This window comes from Hyaena hyaena, unplaced genomic scaffold (assembly GCF_003009895.1).
Source record: "Hyaena hyaena isolate Hyena2069 unplaced genomic scaffold, ASM300989v1 scaffold_19, whole genome shotgun sequence".
Lineage (NCBI taxonomy): Eukaryota > Metazoa > Chordata > Mammalia > Carnivora > Hyaenidae > Hyaena > Hyaena hyaena.
In genome coordinates, this window is record NW_024080651.1 from 2,595,697 (window position 1) to 2,613,962 (window position 18,266).

General features: G+C 58.3%; 1 protein-coding gene across 1 annotated transcript in view; it reads right to left on the bottom strand.

The window, feature by feature from the left end:
• Positions 1 to 328: 328 nt before the first annotated feature.
• TTC28 (tetratricopeptide repeat domain 28) overlaps positions 329 to 18,266 on the bottom strand; it is a 607,700-nt gene continuing 589,762 nt past the window's right edge. The window contains exons 16-23 of the mRNA XM_039225918.1: positions 17,448 to 18,168; positions 15,416 to 15,540; positions 12,917 to 13,148; positions 12,277 to 12,353; positions 10,688 to 10,711; positions 9,895 to 10,024; positions 6,733 to 6,840; positions 329 to 5,590 (exon numbers count right to left, since the gene is read on the bottom strand). Of these exons, the coding sequence (XP_039081849.1) occupies positions 3,960 to 5,590; positions 6,733 to 6,840; positions 9,895 to 10,024; positions 10,688 to 10,711; positions 12,277 to 12,353; positions 12,917 to 13,148; positions 15,416 to 15,540; positions 17,448 to 18,168 (3,048 nt within the window). The 3' untranslated portion in view covers positions 329 to 3,959. The remainder of the gene's footprint in view (positions 5,591 to 6,732; positions 6,841 to 9,894; positions 10,025 to 10,687; positions 10,712 to 12,276; positions 12,354 to 12,916; positions 13,149 to 15,415; positions 15,541 to 17,447; positions 18,169 to 18,266) is intronic.

Sequence of the window (18,266 nt, forward strand, 5' to 3'; positions counted from 1 at the left end):
TGGAAGTTTCTTTAGTTACAGGGGTCTGGTGGTAGTGAACTCTGTTTTTGTTTGTCAGCACGTGTATGCGACTGTGGAATTTCCTGGTCCTCTGACTGTGATTGCAGCTCAGAGGTGTAGTGTCTTCTAGGTCACCAGCCACCGGCAGGTGCTGCGCACCTTCTCCTCCTGGCAAACACGAGGCTATAGTGTATTTATAAGGATGAGACTCCAGATTGACAGACTGCTCATTAACGACACATGACCATTCTTGTGTCCCGCAAGGAAACCCAGAAAATGTGGAATGTGTGTGGAAAGCGATTCAGACACAGCACTTAAAACTGTGGGAACTCATGCTTTAATAGACACTGAAATCACAAAGGAAGGCCAAGTGCCTTAACAATCTCAATAAAAATATGAAGTTCTTTTTACATGGTAAATTTCGTAATATAAAAAGTTTAATGCCATCTGGAAACTGTAATTTACAAAAAAAAGTCCACCTAGGCCAAGGATGGCTAACACGGCATACGATGGGGGGTGAGTGCCAAGTGGGGAAGGTGTCTGAGGCGGGGAGAGGGGACCGCATGTGTCCTCACATCTTTGAAAGACCCATGACAAGCAAGGGCTTGGCTCACAAACCACGTGAACAATCCTTTTAGATAAAACAACAAACTATGTGATGAAAATGACGCAATTTTTGTCCTCTGCCTACTTACTGAGAGCGACCAGAGTTCCGCGCCATATTCCCTCCACACTGAGCAGTAACTAACCAAGTGGCGGTGGGAGGTGGGGGGGGGGGTGCTAGGCGCGTGCTGGGGACTTCCTCCAGCGACCACTCACCGAGATTCACGGGGATGGCAGAGCCATACAAGGACATTGTGTGTGGCTCTCGTCTCCTGCTGAGAGTCAGCAAAGATCGGCATGGACCATGACGTTTTTCAAATCGGATGGAGGCGAGGACGTTTTCGTTTCACTACATGCTAAGGTGGACCGAAATGTAAGTTTCAGTAGCTTGTTTCATCCTGGCGTTTTGACTTGGTTAGCATCAGGGACGTAGCTGACTATTCACCGGTGAGAGTTCAGATGGGCTCTACTACCTTGCTTGGTGACCACACCAAGGAGAGGAGGTTTTCTGGGAGAGGGAGATTTTATTGCTTGTGTTCAGTGTGTCTGCATCTGATGGAGTAGAACGGGGGCAGGGCATTCCCGTTTCCTGAGCTGAAAACGAAATAGATCCAATGCTTTCTGCACATCGTAAGGAAAAGATGGTTTTGTAAGTTTTACCTACATCCGCTGGCTCATTCCAAGTGGGGCACAGAGCCACGGACTAAGCAGGGGTCCTCTGCTTCTACCCCGTGGCTCAGGGTGCCCACGCATGCCAACTTTATCCACAACTTGACACTCACGCTCCCTAGACTGTAGAAACAAAACGTTCTCATTGTGTTTTGCGCCTCCTACACCAGCAGTCAGCAAACTTCTCAAACGGTCAGGCGTCAGGTATGGCAGGCTTCGTGGGCCAAGAGGCAAGATCAAGAATGTTATGGAGGTACTTCTGTATTTAAACATGTGAAATCCATTCCTATCTTGTGGCTATAAACAACGAGGCCTCTGACCAGATTTGCCAACACAGTTTGCCAACCCCTGATCTGTACAAAGAAACTTGTGAATTATACAATTTCACATAACTTTTAAGTGCATACTTTTTTTTTTTCTTCAGTGGAGGAGCCTGAAACATCTCCTTTGACTTTACATCCATTTCACTCATAAAGAAAACACCAAGACAGTAAACATAAGGAGGTGGCAATTCTACAGTGATTTTCAGATTGGTCCTTATTGTTTTGTCGTGTTACACTTTCCTTCATTGAAGCTTATCTCTAAGGACAAGGGAAAAAAGTCAAATGCACCATTTGGTTTTTCAACACGAAACCTAAAACAACAGTGTGGTTAGAACTAAAGCCAGGTTAGGGTCCGTGAGACCTCCTAGCCGGCTCGGTCCGCACGGGAAGCGGACTGGGTGGTGGGGGACGAGCACTGGAGGTGGACGGGGGCTGGGGGGGTGCCCACACCCCCGGCCGGTCCTCCAGGGCTCCTCGGCACTTGGGAAAGAGGCTGAGATGGCTAAGAAAGGAACCGCCTAACTATCTACATCAGATTCAGAAATCTACTCTGAGGTTTCGCTTCTGCTGCTGAGGACCTGATTTTGCTATCTAAATGCACAGTGCTATGAGCCTGCTTTCATTTGCTGCTCTGGGACTTGTATTACCGTTTGGTTTTTCCCTACTGACATCAAGAACCTCGTGATTGCTTCTTCACGAAGCGTATGTCTTCCCATGTTGGGGTCAGGGCTCGAAGGGGACATCCTTACTGACTGTTGGGGTAAAGGCAAGAAAACCTCTATGATGGAGCTCGGGAGAGCGAAGCGCTGAAGAAATGTTCTCCTTCCCTTTTCTCGGGGTTCACTGAGGAACAGGGCAAGCGGTTGGTCAGCATGTGTTGACAGAGTGACGTCCTGCCGGAGGTTAAAAGCTCTACTTGGGGGTCTTAATGTTAGTGCCCCTCCCGCCAGGCCCCTCACGGCCACTGCACGGGGGCCGATATTTTCCAACTAAATTTAGTACTAGTATGATTTTTAGCATTTCATCTCTTTCTTTATAAGTCACTGCTTACCCCTACCTAGACGGTCTTTTGTCATAGCCTGGCTGATGGTAACTTGGGTGCGCGCTCACGGCTGGAGGAGACGCCAGCCCTGCTCGTGTAGGGCGGCACTTTCAGGGATGTTTCCCTGCTCATCAATCACATGGGTGTAAATCCCAGCAAAAGCCCCCTGTCTCCGCTGCCAACACTGAAGTGTAATGTGGGAGGGGAGGGGGTGGGGCCTGCTGTGGTGAGGGCGTCACAGACATGGGTGCTGGGACTCTGGGAGCCTGGGAACGGATCTGCAGAGGAGACAGGTCAGAGGCCGAGAGTTGGGAAAAGAGAATAAAATTAAAGCAGCTACTAAAGGGAATAGGAGCTGGAATTTCCCTTCTGGTTAAATCCATTTAGCTGCGGGATTTTTTTTTTTTTCCTTTTTCTTTTTTGCTTTACAAGGAAACTGAATAATTTCACCCCCCCAACTTGATAATTACTTATTGATGACTATTCAAAATTTGACATTTTAAAAAATTTGAGCCTTTTAAAAATAACAGCTATAAATGCAAAGTACTATTGATAATAAAACCGAGTTGTTTATCCAAGTACAAAAAACATCAATAATGTTTTCAAAGCACAAAGTTGCATTTTAAATCACAATTGCATAGTTCTAAAATGCCTGGATAAGAGAGTTACATAAAATTTTTCAGAAAATTCAAGTTTGGTTGACAGTGGGGCCCCAAGGACGTTTGTGGAGTTGAGGACGGAAGCACTGTTGAACCGTGAGTTATTGCATTGCTACTGTGACGTTCCGCTGTCATACGACCAGAATTGCTACAGTTTAATTACAAATCATTGGCATTTTAAAAACCATTCTGTTTTTGGCTAGTATCACACTTTCATGTAGTATTCAACTTAGATTTTATATATCCCTCCCCCAACCAGCACCTGAAAGCCTTAAAAAAAAGCTCTATTTGTATTTCTGTGTATAAAAGGTACTGCATATATGCCTCTTAGCAAAATATGTGCTCCCTTTCCTCTCCCCACCCAGAACCACGACCGTTTTTGTAAAAAATCCTGTTGAAGAGTCACAGCAAAGATGAGAAGCAGGGAGTTCAAGGTAAACATTGGGTGAAGCGTGTAGAAAAGTCCACGAGCCTCCGGTACCAACCCCACGCACGTTCCGGCTTGCGGTGGCTCTGGCCCAGGGTGGCCGCCAGCCGTGAGGATGGGGGGCACTGGGGGGGGGTGGGGGGTGGTCCGCGCCCAGCGAGGGGGGGCAGCGCTCAGACTGTGGGCTCGGCCCCGTGAGCGGCACCACCCTCTGCGGCCCGCGGGTGTGAGGTGCTCTAGCATTTGGAGGAGGGGAAAAATCTTCCCGGGGACAGAAACTTGTAGCCGTTGCCGGAAGGCAGTCTGAAAGGGCGGGCGGGGGCGGGGGCGACGGGGCCGGCGGGCAGGGGCAGCGTGCCCAGCGCCGTGGTCTCCGTGCGCCAGTGGCCGTTGGGAGGGGCTTTTTGTGGCGTGTCTCCGGGCGGCTGCATAGACAGTTCCTTAAGTTCCAGCTTGTCGACTCCTTCCTCCTTCTTGTTGTGCCGAGGAGACAAATTTAACAGACTGAGGACATCTCTTTTGGAAGTCATGGTCCCCGGGGGCCCCCGGAATATCTTCACCGGCCCCGCGGAGTGCTGGGGCGCGCTCTGCCAGAACATCTTCAGGTTGTGCACGGCCTGCACCTTCTCGTCGATGGCCGCCAGCTTCAGTTTGTCTATGTCGGGGGCGTCGGCGGGGCTGGAGCGGGCCGAACCGGCCGACGAGTAGGACAGGGCCGGGGACGGCGCGCTGCCGGCGGGGGACTGGTGGCCCGAGCTCGGGGACGCATTCCTCGGCGACTTGGAGATGTGCGCGCTGTAGGGAGAGCTGGGGTACTTGAGCTTAAAGAGGGGCTGCTCGGGCAGGGAGGTGTGGGGGTCGGCGCCGGGCGACGGCCGCGCCCCGTGCTGGCTCGCGCCGTCCTTGGCGGACGCCTCGGAGCCGGTGGGGCTGCTGTACCCTGAACTCACCTTGGGGAGGGACGAGCTTCTGGCGGGGGGCTTTGGTTTAGCGGTGACGGGCGACGGCTGGCCCCTGGCGTGCGAGAGGGGGGGCCGGCTGAACGCGCTGGTCTCCGACGCCCTGAAGACCGCGGCTCCGTTGGGCCCGGCGCCGCCGTCCTCCGGGGGCCCGTTCTTGCTGCCCTGGCCGCCGCCCCTCTGCAGCCGCTCCACCGCCATGAGATGACTTTGCGTCTCTTCTAGAATCTTCTGGGCCAACTCTTGTGGATCAAGCTTTGGGTTGCTTTCTTCTTGGGACTTCACGGTGCTGTCGGTTTCCGTGCTCGACTGGTCCGATTCTCCCGTGTCCGAACTTGCTAGTTTGCCGACTTTTTGGAAGGGAGAGTTGGGGCTGGGAATCAGGGTCATTTTAACCGGAGAGTTGGGCGTGCTCACGCTGCCCTTGGAGCTGACGGAAACCTTCAGGCCCCCGGCTGCCCCCGCGCGGCACTGCTTGTGGTCCGGCGAGAAGCGCGGCTTCCCGTCCTCCGGGTAGGCCGCCAGCGGCTCGGTGCTGATGATGGAGAAGCCCTCGTACTCTTCGTCGTCTTTGCCGCCCGCAGGGCGCGTCTGGGGGGACAGCTGGCCCCGAGGCAGCGTGGACCGCTGCGGGTAGGCCGTCCTGGACCGCTCGTAGTCCTGCCGGCCGCGGGCGCCCCCGCCTTCCGACCCCGCCTCGGGCTTGGAGACGAAGCTCATGGAGGAGGCGATGGAGCTCAGGCTGTACACGGAGATGGCGTCGGAGGCGATGCTGTCGGCGCCGGTGGGGGAGAAGGGAGGCTGCTGGTAGCTCAGGGGCAGGGCGTTGGAGACAGACTGGGCCGAGGCCAGAGACTCCAGCGAGGACGAGCTGTCGAGGCTGAGGCGCTTGGGCAGCTCGGTGGAATCTAAGACAAGACATCAGTGCCCAGAGGGCAGTTAGAATTCTCTGTGGCTTTGAGGGTTCTTTCAAGGTCACAGGCATCCCCTGACGCGCAGGAACTAGCCGGGACCGTGTACGTGCTCTTACCCACAGTCTGCGCCTACCCCGCAATCCTGGGGAACGCGCCCGCTGGGAAGAGTGAGTGTGGCGCAGGAGAACGCAAAGCCCCGCAGGCCACAGCGCCCCTGCCACGGCCCCCATGTCACGGCCCCCACGTCTGCCTCGTGCTCCGAGCCTGTGGGCCGTCTGTGCTGTCCCCTGTCCCGAACCCACAGCCACCACCCTCGGGATTCCAGCAGCCTCCTCAGGGTCATTTACACTCCCTCTCTGCGTTGCCTCCTCCCCCGCCCCCCGGAGCCTCCGTCCTCCCGTTTCCGAGAACGTCACGGGCAGACCCGTGCTCCCTGCCCAGGTCCACAGTGGGCCTCGCCCTGCCCTCACTGACCACTCCTTCCCAGGCCCTCCTCATCTCTGCGACAGGACACAGCCCTCTCCCCGCTGGGCTCTCCCTGAACCGCAGATGCCGGTACCCAGCTGTCGGCACAGGTGTCTAACGGCTATTTCAAAACTGACCGTGTCCAAGATGGAACTCAGACCCATTCCTCCTGCCACTTTCAAGGTCTCAGCAAAAGGTGGCATTTGTTCCCCCAGACAAGGTATCGCCTGCGACCCTCCCTTTCGGTGACATACATCCTTCAGCAGATCCCGTGGATTCTGCCTTCAGACCACGGCCACCATCCTCGCCAGCATCCAGACTTTGAGTGGTGGCCAGTGTGGCCCTCTGAGAGCCACAGGCAGGCAGGTGTGCCCCCGGGGGCCTGAAAACTGCTTGTGGTGTGAGTGACTAGGACCCGCCCCTCCCTAAGTCTCCCGCTGCCACTCTGTCTTGTCCCATCCTCTGTGTGTCATCCTCACCCCGTTGGGCAACACCTTGTCTCTACCACCTGTTTTGATCATTAAGTTCGGGTGTTTACTGCCTTTGAACTGTTCTGAACACTTATGCAAAAACTACTTGTTCACTTTTCTTCCCCTTCCCAAATTGCCGCCAGGCTGGTGTCTGCATGCGGGGTGGAAGGGGTGCGGAGGGCGGCGCGGAGGGGCGCTTACCGAAGAGCGCGAGCAGAGACTGCAGTGCAAAGTGCATGGTTCGCCGATTGGCTTGTTTCCCGGTTTTCAGGATTACTTCCTCCTGACCCACCTCACAGAGATCGAACCCTAGGGGAACGAGGACCGTAAATATCTGCTTCCGTGGGGAAGAGTGCGGGGGCCCCGTGTGCAGGGCGTGCACCTGGAGGCCTGGCTTCCTCCCTCCTGCCAATCCTGAGGCACCGGCAGCTTCCGTGCCCTCAACGGTGTTCCTGAGAGCCCCTGGTCCCAGCCAGTGCGGCTCGTTAATATTTGCTGCTCCCTCCATTCTTCCCCAGAACCGTCCCCTTAAAAAAGCCTTGAAGAAGGACAAAAACTGGCCACTCCACTCAGCATGGGGTCCAGCACTTAAAGCCGGTGCCAGTGCCGGGGAAGGTGGAAGCTTCTCAAGGTCAGGGTCGGTGTCTTCATGCATCGTCAGCGTCTGCGGCCAGGGGCTCAGAGACTCTGGGCTGAGCCTCCCCACAGGGACTGCGCTGTTTGTTCTGCGGAAGCCTGGGCTGGGGGGGCACTCCCTGGCGCTAGCAGTTCTCGAGAGGGAGAGCGGGCACAGCAAAGGGCAGGAGGCTGGCTAACGAGCTGCTGCCACCGCCCTGGGACTTCTTAGAGATGTCGCAGAGGCACCTGACGCACTTCTCCCTGGGAGAAGCAGAGGAAGAAGCCAAACGCAGACGCCATGGTCAGAGGCTATGTGCACGGATAGTACGTAGGGCCCGGGGGCCCTCAGCACTGAACGTCTGCACTCAGCCTCCGCAGCGGGTCACTGAGCTCCGCCTGACACCATGGAGCTGCTTGGTGCCGACGGCCTTGGGGGCAGGCACCTGTGACCCCAGGCCCTCCCCTCCTCTGACCTGTGTTCTGGTGACAGGGCTCTGTGACCTACGATCTGCCGTGGTCTGCGTGCCGTGCCTTTCACAGCAGACTGTTCGCCAAAGCGGAAGTGTGTCTGTGGCTTCTGATTCGGGTCTGACACTGTAATTCCTCTAGGAATCTGATTCACTCGAGGAGCTACCTCAGCCTTCCACTTGCTGTGAGACATTTTACCCTCTGAACTCAAAAGTAAACTGTCCCTGAAAGCAAGGAAGGTCTCTGAGAACTCAGCATTTCAGGGCGAATAACTAACTACTATAAAATGTAATGCTTTGGTTAGAAACCTCTACTTTTAGCAAAACCTTGGTTCCTCTGACAAAAGTGAAGGAAATAACCAACTGCCCTGTGATGGGTGGATGGCTCCTGCCCGGCGCCGAGGACTGGAAAGAGGGCACTCAGGGCCTCAAGAGTGAGGGAAGTCACTTGTCCAGAGGCCCGGCTTGCAGAGACTTTTCCTCCTCCAGCCCAAGTCCGGGCACACTGGGTCGCCCCTGAAGTATCAGTGGATTTGGAAAGTGCCAGGAAGTAGAAAATTACCCACAATTCCTAACACTGAGGAGAGCTAGCAATACACCTGGAAATATCCAGGTCACCGGTGAGGAGGACTGGCTGTCAGGCCCACACGGAAGGGAGGCAGTGTAGGCCCTTCGTGAGGAAGACAGTGTTTCCTTTATAAAGAAAGGTCTTGGCCCTGTCTTCCCTCACCTGGGTCCTGTGTCACTGCTCCAAGGCCAGGCCTGTCCTGAAAGTCAAGAGAGATTCCTCCTGGGTGTGGATCTGGCCTTTCTCACTCTTGATCCAATTGCTACTGACTGTATTTATTTAGATACTAATTTACTACATTTATACCGAGAAGACTATGCTTTAAGTCCACAGAAACAAATAGTACAAATCATAAAGGACGTCAGAGCATTGACTTACAGGGGCTTAGGGGTTTCACCATCGAAAGCAAATGGAGCCAGGGGCGCCTGGGTAGCTCAGTCGGTTATGTGTCCAGCTCTTGATTTTGGCTCAGATCATGATCTCACACTTTCTGAGATTGAGACCTGGGTCTGGCTCTGTGCTGAGAGCATGGAGCCTGCTTGGGATTCTGTCTCTCCCTCTCTCTCTCTCAAAATAAACAAACATTAAATAATTAAAAAAAAAAAAAGGCAAATAGAGCCAGCCCTAAGTTGAGGTGGGCCAGGAAAGGTCATCTGCAAAATGGGTTATAAATGAAACCGGATACTCAATATCCAACTTTCACAGGCAGAAGGAAACTTCCTTTTTAAGGACTGGCTGTCCTGCCACATGGGATGGCAGGTCCGGGTAACCTGAACGGAACCCCCCTCCCTCGGGTGTGGGGCCACAGGCCCTCCCGGGGCCTCGGGGCCTCACCTGCCCCCATGGCCCCTGCACCGGCACAGGCGCCTCCCGCATCCGCTCATCAGTGGCTCTTCTTCTGCCTGGGTCTTTCACCCCGAAGACATCCCCTGCTTCCACCCCTGCAGCCACTGCCGTGGCCCTAACGCTTCTGCCTGTGACCTGCGGTGTTCCCGTAGGCCAGGCGTCCACCGTGTCTGGCCCACCAGCAGCCTGACTACTCTGGAGCGCGAGGCCAGCTCTGGGCTCCGTGCTGCACCCCCGGAGCCGAGCACATGGCCTCACAGGACCCAGGTGTTTGCAGACAAGCTTGCGGCGGGCATGGCTCCCGGGCAAGTCACACGGGCACTCGAGTGGGACAGGAGGGCGGCCTACAGCCTCTTGTGGTATTTGTGTCCAGAAATACATCTAGTAAAGTCGCAGTTAAGTCAGGAGCTGCCTTGGCCGTGCTGCAGTGTCAGAGGGAATAGAAAGATCCTGGATGGACAAGGGTCCTGGTGCATCAGGCCTACGTCCCTGGCACCAAATCTAACAGGGCTTCAACAGGAGTGAGACTAACCCTGAACCCATCATTTTGTGACTTCATTTTCTCTAGCTTTTAATCATGGCTTGACCCCCAGTGGTGCTGGATCCAGCACATTTATATTAAGATGATGCCTAGAAATGAGAGATGAGATCAAAATGTTGGGGAGATGGAACCAGGCTAGAGGGCCATTTGGAAACTGGGCTAAAGCACCGGAATCTTTGCACCATCTTTACATAGTAAAACAGCTAAGAAAACACGGAGACCCCTAAGCATCCACCAGCCTTCCCCAATAGAAACTAGGGGAAACAGGTTTTTAAAAAAAATGGAAGTGAAGAAGTCGGTCAGTGAGGGGTGCCCCGTCCTACCTAGAGCCGCCAGGAACTCGTGACAGCCCGGGAGCCGCCACAGCTGGACGCTGATGGACACCTGGATGGGGGCCGAGGTGAAGTCCTGCTCCTTCTCGCCCGCCTGCAGCTGAACCAGCACCTGGTGGAGCTGAGGGAGGAGCACAGGTGAGCCCCACGCCTGCCCGGAGCCTCCGTCCCCTCCAGCCCACCTACAGTTTGTCCCCTGCGTTACTCCTGCGTCACCTGGTGCTGTCATCCCTAATGATCTCACATGTGCCCAGTACTGGAAGTTCCTCCTACGGCACCTCACGCCTACTGTCTTGGCTCCTCTTGGGAGGCTCGGGGCAGGGGAGGGGTCACAGGTTGGGAGCGCACTGGCGCCGGGGGCCTCGGGGGCTAGAAGAGGGGTGGGTTGTAGGACTGGCCGGCCCCCTCGATGATCTCGAGTTAATGGTGAAGGTATGTTCTAGAGCCTTAGCGCTCATGGAAGAACCCACAAGACCCATCCAAGTGCCCATGGCGCCTCGGGTCAGGGTCACTCACTTAAAGTCACTTCCGCCCCTGCTGTTCTGAGGGATCTTGAAAGATCAAAATCAGGAACACAAGAAGGGTGGAGCAGGAAAGGGAGCCAGAGCAGAGGAAGAGGGCAGACGCGCGAGCCGTGGCGGGGTCCGCCCAGCCCGGGGTGCACGGGCAGGTGCACGGGGCCGCGGCAGCGCGTGCACCGAGCTCACTGCAGGCCCGGGGGACGCGGGGGCGGCGGGTGCAGGGGCTCACCTGACAACGGTTGCTACTTAGAGTAGTTACTCACCATTCCAACCATATTTTTAACAGCCTTCGGCCAGCAGATTATAAGAAAAGAAAGAAAAAGAGAGAGAAAGAAGAGAGTTTAGACTCAAGCACAGGTTGTTATGCAACGCGAGCTGCTCACTGCTTTAGGAAGCGCCACACCAGGCCCGTGGCTCGACCGGGAGGGGAGAGGAGCGAGAGTCAGCAGGGACACACAGGAAAACAACAGGCACACCAGGCCCGACGGTCGGGGGCAGCCAGGCCCTGCTCTTCCTTGCCGGGGGAGGAGCAGGGCGGCCAGGACCCGGGGAGGGGGGTGGGGGGGAGGCACAGGCCACTCTAGAAATGCCCATGTTTCCAGAGTGACTCAGGAAATCTCCCCCCGCCCCCGGCTGCCAGGCACAGGGGGCAGCCCTGGACATGTGCCTGGGGCTAGCGGGATAGGAGGCAGAGAGTCCCCGTGATGCCACCCAAAGCAAGAAGTCAGGGAGCTGGCTTTGGGGACTCGGCCTTGGCCTGCAGGTATAATTCTAGAGTTCTGTTTTTTGTAGAGCACAGGCTTCCAGCCCTCCTGGGTTCAGGAGGTTCTAGAAGTGTCTTCCTGATTCTCTTCAACAAGGAGATGGGACACGCTTACTGCAGAGTGAGAAGAGCTCAGTAAGGGGCCACGTCACTGAGCTACAGTTCCAGATCTGGGCTGGCAACAACCCTGGTAGGTGGGGGCTCCAGGCACGCAGATTTTCAGACGTGACTCCTAGACAGAATAGCTTTATTTCCGCACAGAAATGTTTCCATTGAATATGAAAACTGATAAATATCTAACAATGATGTATATTGGCTTTTCAAATGATTACACCAAATGACCAGACACCATTGCCCTGTGCACGTCATGGTGGCTATTCCATCTGGAAGCCCTCCCACACACAGCGGCCACCCTGTGGTTCACAATGTCACTTCTTCCCCTCGTTCTGGACCCTCAATGGCAGTAGGAAGGCCAGGAGCTCTGAGGCCAAGTTGGGAAGGGCCTACACGATGCTGAGAGTTAGACTCTTCCTGATTCTTGAATTAGGCCTACACTCCCTTATAGGAAAGCACATTTTTAGAAACCTGCTAAGAAACCACATCTTGCATTGGAGCTCGCTCTGTGTTCGCGGCTGTGGCTACTTTGTTCGGGGCAGGGGTCATTCTCTGACTGGGACACCTGTAGCCACCTGGCAGGCTGGCCCTACACCTGCTGGCTGAGGGAATGTGGCCGTAACCCTTGTCGGCAGACAAAGCTGGTGGGTGGGGACGACAAGGTGCAGGAGGCGGCTGGATAGAGAATTCGGGAGACTGCAGGCGACAGGGGCCCCCCGAGGCATCCTCTGACGCCCCGCTGCTCTCAGAACCTGGCGCCCAGAGAGGACGGCACAAGCACCTGCCCCCTGTGCATGCACGTGCCTGGGGGGCTGTCTGGCCCCCCCAGCCCTGGCCTTTTCCTTCTAATCCCAAAGGCTGAAAAAAGCAACAAGACAGTGTTACTTGCAGATTCCTATTTAGGGCCAAATCACCCCGTCTTTCCGGCTTGGCATAGCCCTCAGCCCTGGGCTCAGCCGCCCTGGCTCAACTCACCCGGCTGATGAGCTGCTCGCCGGTCTCCGAGGCAGTGATGAGCTTGCAGAGGGCTTGGAGGGCAGGGTTGGGCAGACCTAAACCAAGAAGAGCGTGCGTTACTGGAGGGGCCTCTGTGCTCACGGCCCTCCCCAGGCTAAGAGCCTGAGATGGTCTGCGTCGGTGGCATTTTCAGAAGCTTGGGACAGCCGGGTGTGTGGGTCTCTGTCTGGCTTGAGAAAGGAGGGAAGGGGCTCCAGGGAGGCCAGCTCCTGGGGCCCCGGCTCTGGCTCAGGCAGCACCACCTCCTCTGAGCGATGCACCAAAGTCAGCTCTGAGTGCCTGCCGCCTGTTTGACCCCGGGGTTTGGCCCCGTGGCTCTGTTGACCCGAAGCTGCCAGTGAAAGATGAAGGCCACCACCGTTTGCCCGGCCTGCCCGTGTGACTGCAGGAAGAGGCAGCCGCGGCCGTGTCCTGCTGGGGCAGAGAACGCTATGCTGTTTCACATTCCCTCCACGTCCAGAGAGGTCTGTGTCGGTGACTCCGTGCCATTTTTTAGGACGCTGGCTCCTTCCCAGCTGTGGGACCCAGCGTCCCAGTGAACGCTGTGCCTGCGTGGTCAGCCAGCCCCCCGGGGGTCCCAGCCCAGCCTGCGGCTCACCCAGCAGGGACTGGATCGTGCTGCTGCAATGCTGGAGCCGGTCACCCGGGTCGGAGGTCGGGAAGAAGACGGCTGCGGGCAGGCCGCTGGCAGGGGGGTCCAGCCGGAAGCCCACAGCGGTGAGGAGGGCCTGCCAGCCAGGGATGCCGCCCACTTTGTTCTCCACGCTCTGCTGGGACGTGTACATGGCGTTGCGCTGCCCGTTCTGGATGCGCTGCAGGGACTTCTCCACCTGCAAGGGCAAGGGGGAGTGAAGCGCCACTCTGGGCCGCGGCCGGCCCTGGTTTCTCTCCCGGTGGCTCTGGGGACACACAAAGCCTGCGGCGTGAAGCCAGTAGTATGTGGGCTCCAGGGCCTGGGGAGCATGACGCTGGAGCCGCGACCGGGCTTCTCGCGGGAGGAGGGCACAAAGGGAAAGAAGGTTCCAGTCCATGCCAGTGAGGGCCCGGAGACTCGGGAGAATTCTGTCCCCTCCCGAGCCCATTCGTCCGCTCCCGGCTCTCCCCCACAGACACTCAGGTGACTTGCCTAAAACCCGCTCTCAGGCCTGCCTCAAAGCGTGTGGCGGCACCCCCTCGCTAGGACAGACCTTCAGGCCTCCAGCCCCCTTCGCTGGCCCACACACCTCGCACCTGAGCGGTCCCCATCGCGGGGCTCCGGGCAGCAGCGCCCTTCTTCCCCGCACCCCCGACTCCCCTTTCATCCCTCAGCAGTGGCCTCTAGAACCTACGGCCCCTCCCCCTGCAGTCCCGCTGCCCGTGCCAGGGCCGAAGCCGTGCCCGGCACACGTGGGCCGAGCCTGTCCGGGTAACTGCTGAGCTACCTGTCCCTGTGAGCCCTCGGCCGCACTCCAACAGCCTCCCGCCTCCCCGCAGGCTTCTCTCTTTAGGGGAGAGCTAGTCCCTCTGGAGATCCGAGTGGCCCGGGGCACGTGGGCCATCGCTGGAGGGCCGGAAGAGCCGTCCAAGACTTCCCCTGAGAATGCTCTTACAGCATTGCCCTGGGGTGCTGCAGACTGACGCCACGGGCAGGAGGGCGGGAGTGTCCCTGGGCAGGAAGAGCAGCCGGCTGGCTCACCCTTGGAGATGCACTGCCCACTGGGGCCCGAGGTTCCCAGGGTAGGTAGGAGGTAAGGGCCAGAGAACTTGACCCATGGAGCCCTGTACTCACCCCAGGAAATGAAGCCAAGAATAAAGAGTCAGCCCTTAAATGTGCCTGAGGGGCCTCAGGGCTGAGTGGGGAGCGAGAGGCCTGGCTCTGGCTCCAAGCCTGGTCGGGGAGAAGAAAGGCAAAGGGGTACAGACGGTGGTTTGGTTCCCTCAGGAAAGCAGCCCAGGGTCTGCAGCAAGGAAGGCGGGGACTCGGGGGTGACGGGGCTGCAGAGGGTTCTAAGCTGAGCAGCTGAATCGCTCTGTGCGGTTCCAGGCACAGGTTGGGATCAGATGAGAGTCTCCCCAAGTTCTCAGAGTGCTACCCTGGAGTAGGCGGTGTGAGTTGCCTCAAGTCTGGCCCATGGGCCGCCTGGGTTTTCAGGTGGCCGCCTTCCTCCCTGGCCACATGCTGAGGTCAGGCAGACCCCAGGCTCAGGAAACGTACAGACCTGCCACCAGGAGCGCACTGGGTGCCACCACCCGGGGCCCTGGGGCACACGGGGGCAGTAAGTGTGCCCAGCTGAGGGGACGTGCCCACCGGGATCCGGCCCCCAAAGTAAGCTCCCAGTCTGCTCCCAGGGTCACATGTCCTTGCTCTCAAGCTTGGACAGGGCCGCGGTGTGTGCACCTCAGTCCTCAGAGGTGGCTGCGGGCGGCTGTGTGCATTGGGTCTGGAAGGAGCATGGATGTGGTGTGGACCGTGCACCCACATGGACTCCCAGGCAGGGGACCCCCAGGCTGGGGTGGGGCTGGTCTTTCCTGCAGAGCCCCATGGTGGCTGACAGTTCTAAATTGTCAGAAACGGCCTCCAGGATAGCAGGTGGAAGGGTGGGACAGGCGTGTCGCTGCTTCTCGGCCTGATGGAGAACTTTTAAATGTGTGGACGATGACATGGGGCCTCTGTCTATATCCTTACCCTGGTCCCACAGAGGCTGGGATGGGCCAAATACAGCATCAGTGCTGGCCTCTTCCTCCAGTGAAATTTGAGGGAGGGCCAGTGCCGTTTGACATCCCTCAGCCACTAGGCTGTGTGCCAGCTACTCACCTGTTCTCTAATCCTCCCGATAACGTTGAAAAATTCAAAGTTTTATCCCCGCTTCCGGATGAGGAAATTGAGGCTCAGAGAGCCAGGTGACTTGCCCAAAGCCACATGGCCCAGAAGCAGCCGCGGTGTGGGCCCCAGGACCTTGGCAAGGACTGCCACCGCTGTGCTCAGGACATGTGTCATGCCTGCCGCTCGACCAATTGGCTCAACCCGTAGATACGTGGGGATGGCGCCCCTCCACCTGCTCCTGTCCCCTCCTCTCAAGGGCGTCTTGCCCCCCGGGAGCCTGGGCGCGGCCCTTACCAGGTGCAGCAGCACGCGCAGGGCGTCCCGTGCGCGCTCCGGGTGCTGGAGGATCTCAGTGAGGGCCTGGCCGATGAGCGACGAGGGGCTGTTCAGCTTAACGTCGCTGCCGATGAGCAAGAACCCTGTGGAGAACCAAGGCGGGAGTCTCTGAGCCAGCGCTTGCGGGCGCCTCACAGCCACCGGGCCACTGGGAGGTGCCTGCGCGGCACAGTGGGATGGGCGGTGGGGATGTCTAACTCACTGGGGTCCCTTCGGTGCCCTTCTGTCCCCTCCCTTTTGAGAACTGATACCCTTTCACTGCTCGGGGAGCGGTGGGCACCGGGAGTGAAGGCAGGAGGAGGCTGCGGTGTCTCCGGGCTGATGGCTGGGCGCCCGGGGCCCCTTCCCTGGCCCGGCCGCCATCCTGAGGAGCGATGGGCCGTTCCCGGACACCTGCGACGCCTCTGGGTCTGTGTGCAGCGCGCAGGGGGCTGGGGCTGCCGGACGCGGGGCAGGAGGCACCCTTCTCTAGTGGCAGGAACGAGCAGGCTGGGGGCCTGCACGGTGGCCTGTGTGCTGCCCCCCCCCCCCACGACAGCGCCGGGGGAGGTGGACAGAGCGGTCTCCTTGAGCCGCCAACAAGCTTAGGTACCACCTACCTGCCCCCGGATAATGGAGAAAAGGGGGCTTCCAAGAGCATGGAGGAGGCAGGGCTGTTTGTAAGGTTAGCAGGGCGGCATCATTCAGACACCACCGTCCCCAGCACTGAGCGGGGACTCGTGTGCTGTCTGTCACTAAAACAAGGACAAAAACAGCACACGCAGAGGCCCGCTAGGGAGATGGGGAGGGCTCCCCCAGAGAGGGGCAGGGTCCTGTTGGGAAGAAGTGCTGAGCACGGGGCCCAAAGCCCCTCTGACTGTCGTCCCGTGCTGCTGGCTGTTGTGGGGCCGCCGCCAGGCCCTGCTTTCTGTACCTCCTGGTGGGGGAGGCAGCTGAACCATGAAGTCCGGCCTCGGCACCTGCCCTCCCTCCCCTCACGGAACGGCTGCCAGTGGGAGTTCTCTTCAGCCATGTGAGCAAACAGGGCGGATTCTGTTCTGTTCCTTTCAAATACCTTTCAAGAAAATACTGCACCTGTGCTGAGTGTGTGAAATAGGCAAACGTTTCCATTTCTGAACACGCTCAGCAGCCGGGTGCCACCACCGGCCCTCATGGCTCTATAAATGTTTAAAGATCGTTACCCCCCCCCCCGAAATTGGCATTTCTGTTTCTCGAGAATTCAGACAGTCTGTTTACGGGTCAGTCCCATTGCTACAGCGTTGGTGGGAACTTGGCCTTTGGTTTGGAGTGTCCTGGGGAGGTGTAGGGGCCGATTCTGCGAGACAGCCGGCCACAGGCTGACAGATCGTGGGGTGCATCCGTGACATGGCCCCGGCTGGGTGAAGCCGGGTGGGAGAGCTGCGGGGGGCGGGTTGGACTTTGTGTTGGCAGCCTGTCGGGGAGGGCCTCCCACACGGGAGGGTCCCCGGGTGCGCCCCTGTCCCACCTCCTGTGACCAGATGTCACAGACAACACTGTCCCTTCACTCTCAGACCTCCGAGCTCATGGCAGGTGTGCTCAGGGCACGTGCTGTCGCCACTCCTCCAGGCAGCGTCACACGGACCACGACGCTGAGCTCCAGAAAGGGCAAGGAAGCTGCCTTAGGTCACAGAGCCCAGACACGGAGCTGGGTCAAACCCAAGTCTCCCGATGACCAAACCCCGGGGCCTTGTACCACATGGCTCTTCCCTACAGTCAGTCATGGGGCCTCACACGAGGGCGCCAAAGATGGGCCCCCCAGCACACACTAGCCTCAGGGGAGGTCTACGCTCACACTCTGATGGCAGAATATTCTGCAGCTCCCTCGTCAGAAAGACCACTTCAGTACCTGGTGGTAAAGGGCAGACTGGCAGGAGGCCGGAGTCTCCGCAAACACAGCCCTCTCCCTGCACCTCCCCAGGGGGCTGTAAGGACCGAGCCTGGGCCTGCTGGCGGGTGCCGGCGCTCCTACCTGCCCAGTTGGACGGGTGCGAGAAGGCCTTGCTGCTCTGCACCGCCTTCATGGCCTCCCCCAGGGCCGCGCTGGCTTTCAGGCCATTCAGCAGGGAGGAGTAGAGGGTGTGGAGGAGCATCTTGGAGGCAGCCACAGGCACAGGCCACAGAGACACGAGAACACACTGTGCGCCGGCCGCCAGGAAGGCCCGCGTCAGCGCGATGACCCCGTCCGCCGTGACCTTGCTGTTGGACTCCTGGGAGGAGCCGAGGACCACCAGCTTCACGGGAAGCCGCAGGTCCAGGACGTCAGCGGCCGTCAGCAGCAGCTCCTGCAGGGGCGGGCAGTCCGAGATGCTGTCCCCGTCGCTGGCGTCGTCCTGCACCCGCAGGGACTCGGGGATCGTGTAGGGGTGGCCGAAGGAGCTCTTGCTGCTGGCGGGGTTGCCGTCCGCGCTGGGCGTGAGGACCAAGGCCGACAGTTTCCAAGAGATGTGGGTGGCAAAGTGGACGCACTCGGCCTGGGTCAGAGCACTCATGACCCTCTCCTTGGTGGCCACGCTGCCCACCAGGGGCTGGCAGCCTAGCAGCTCGGACACCATGTAGGCCTCCTCCTCGGCCGATGGCATCGGCCCCCACAGCCACCTGTCCATCACGGCTGACGGCAGCTTGGGGTTACCGACAACGGCCGCCATGGACGTGGAGCTGGAGGGTGTGGGCGGGTTCTTCCTCAGGTGAGACTGGAAGGGAAGACAGACCAGCACACCATCCATCAGTTGGTGGCCCGGTGGCCCGGTGGCCCAGCCCCCCGCAGCAGCCGGCCGAGCCACAGGCTTCC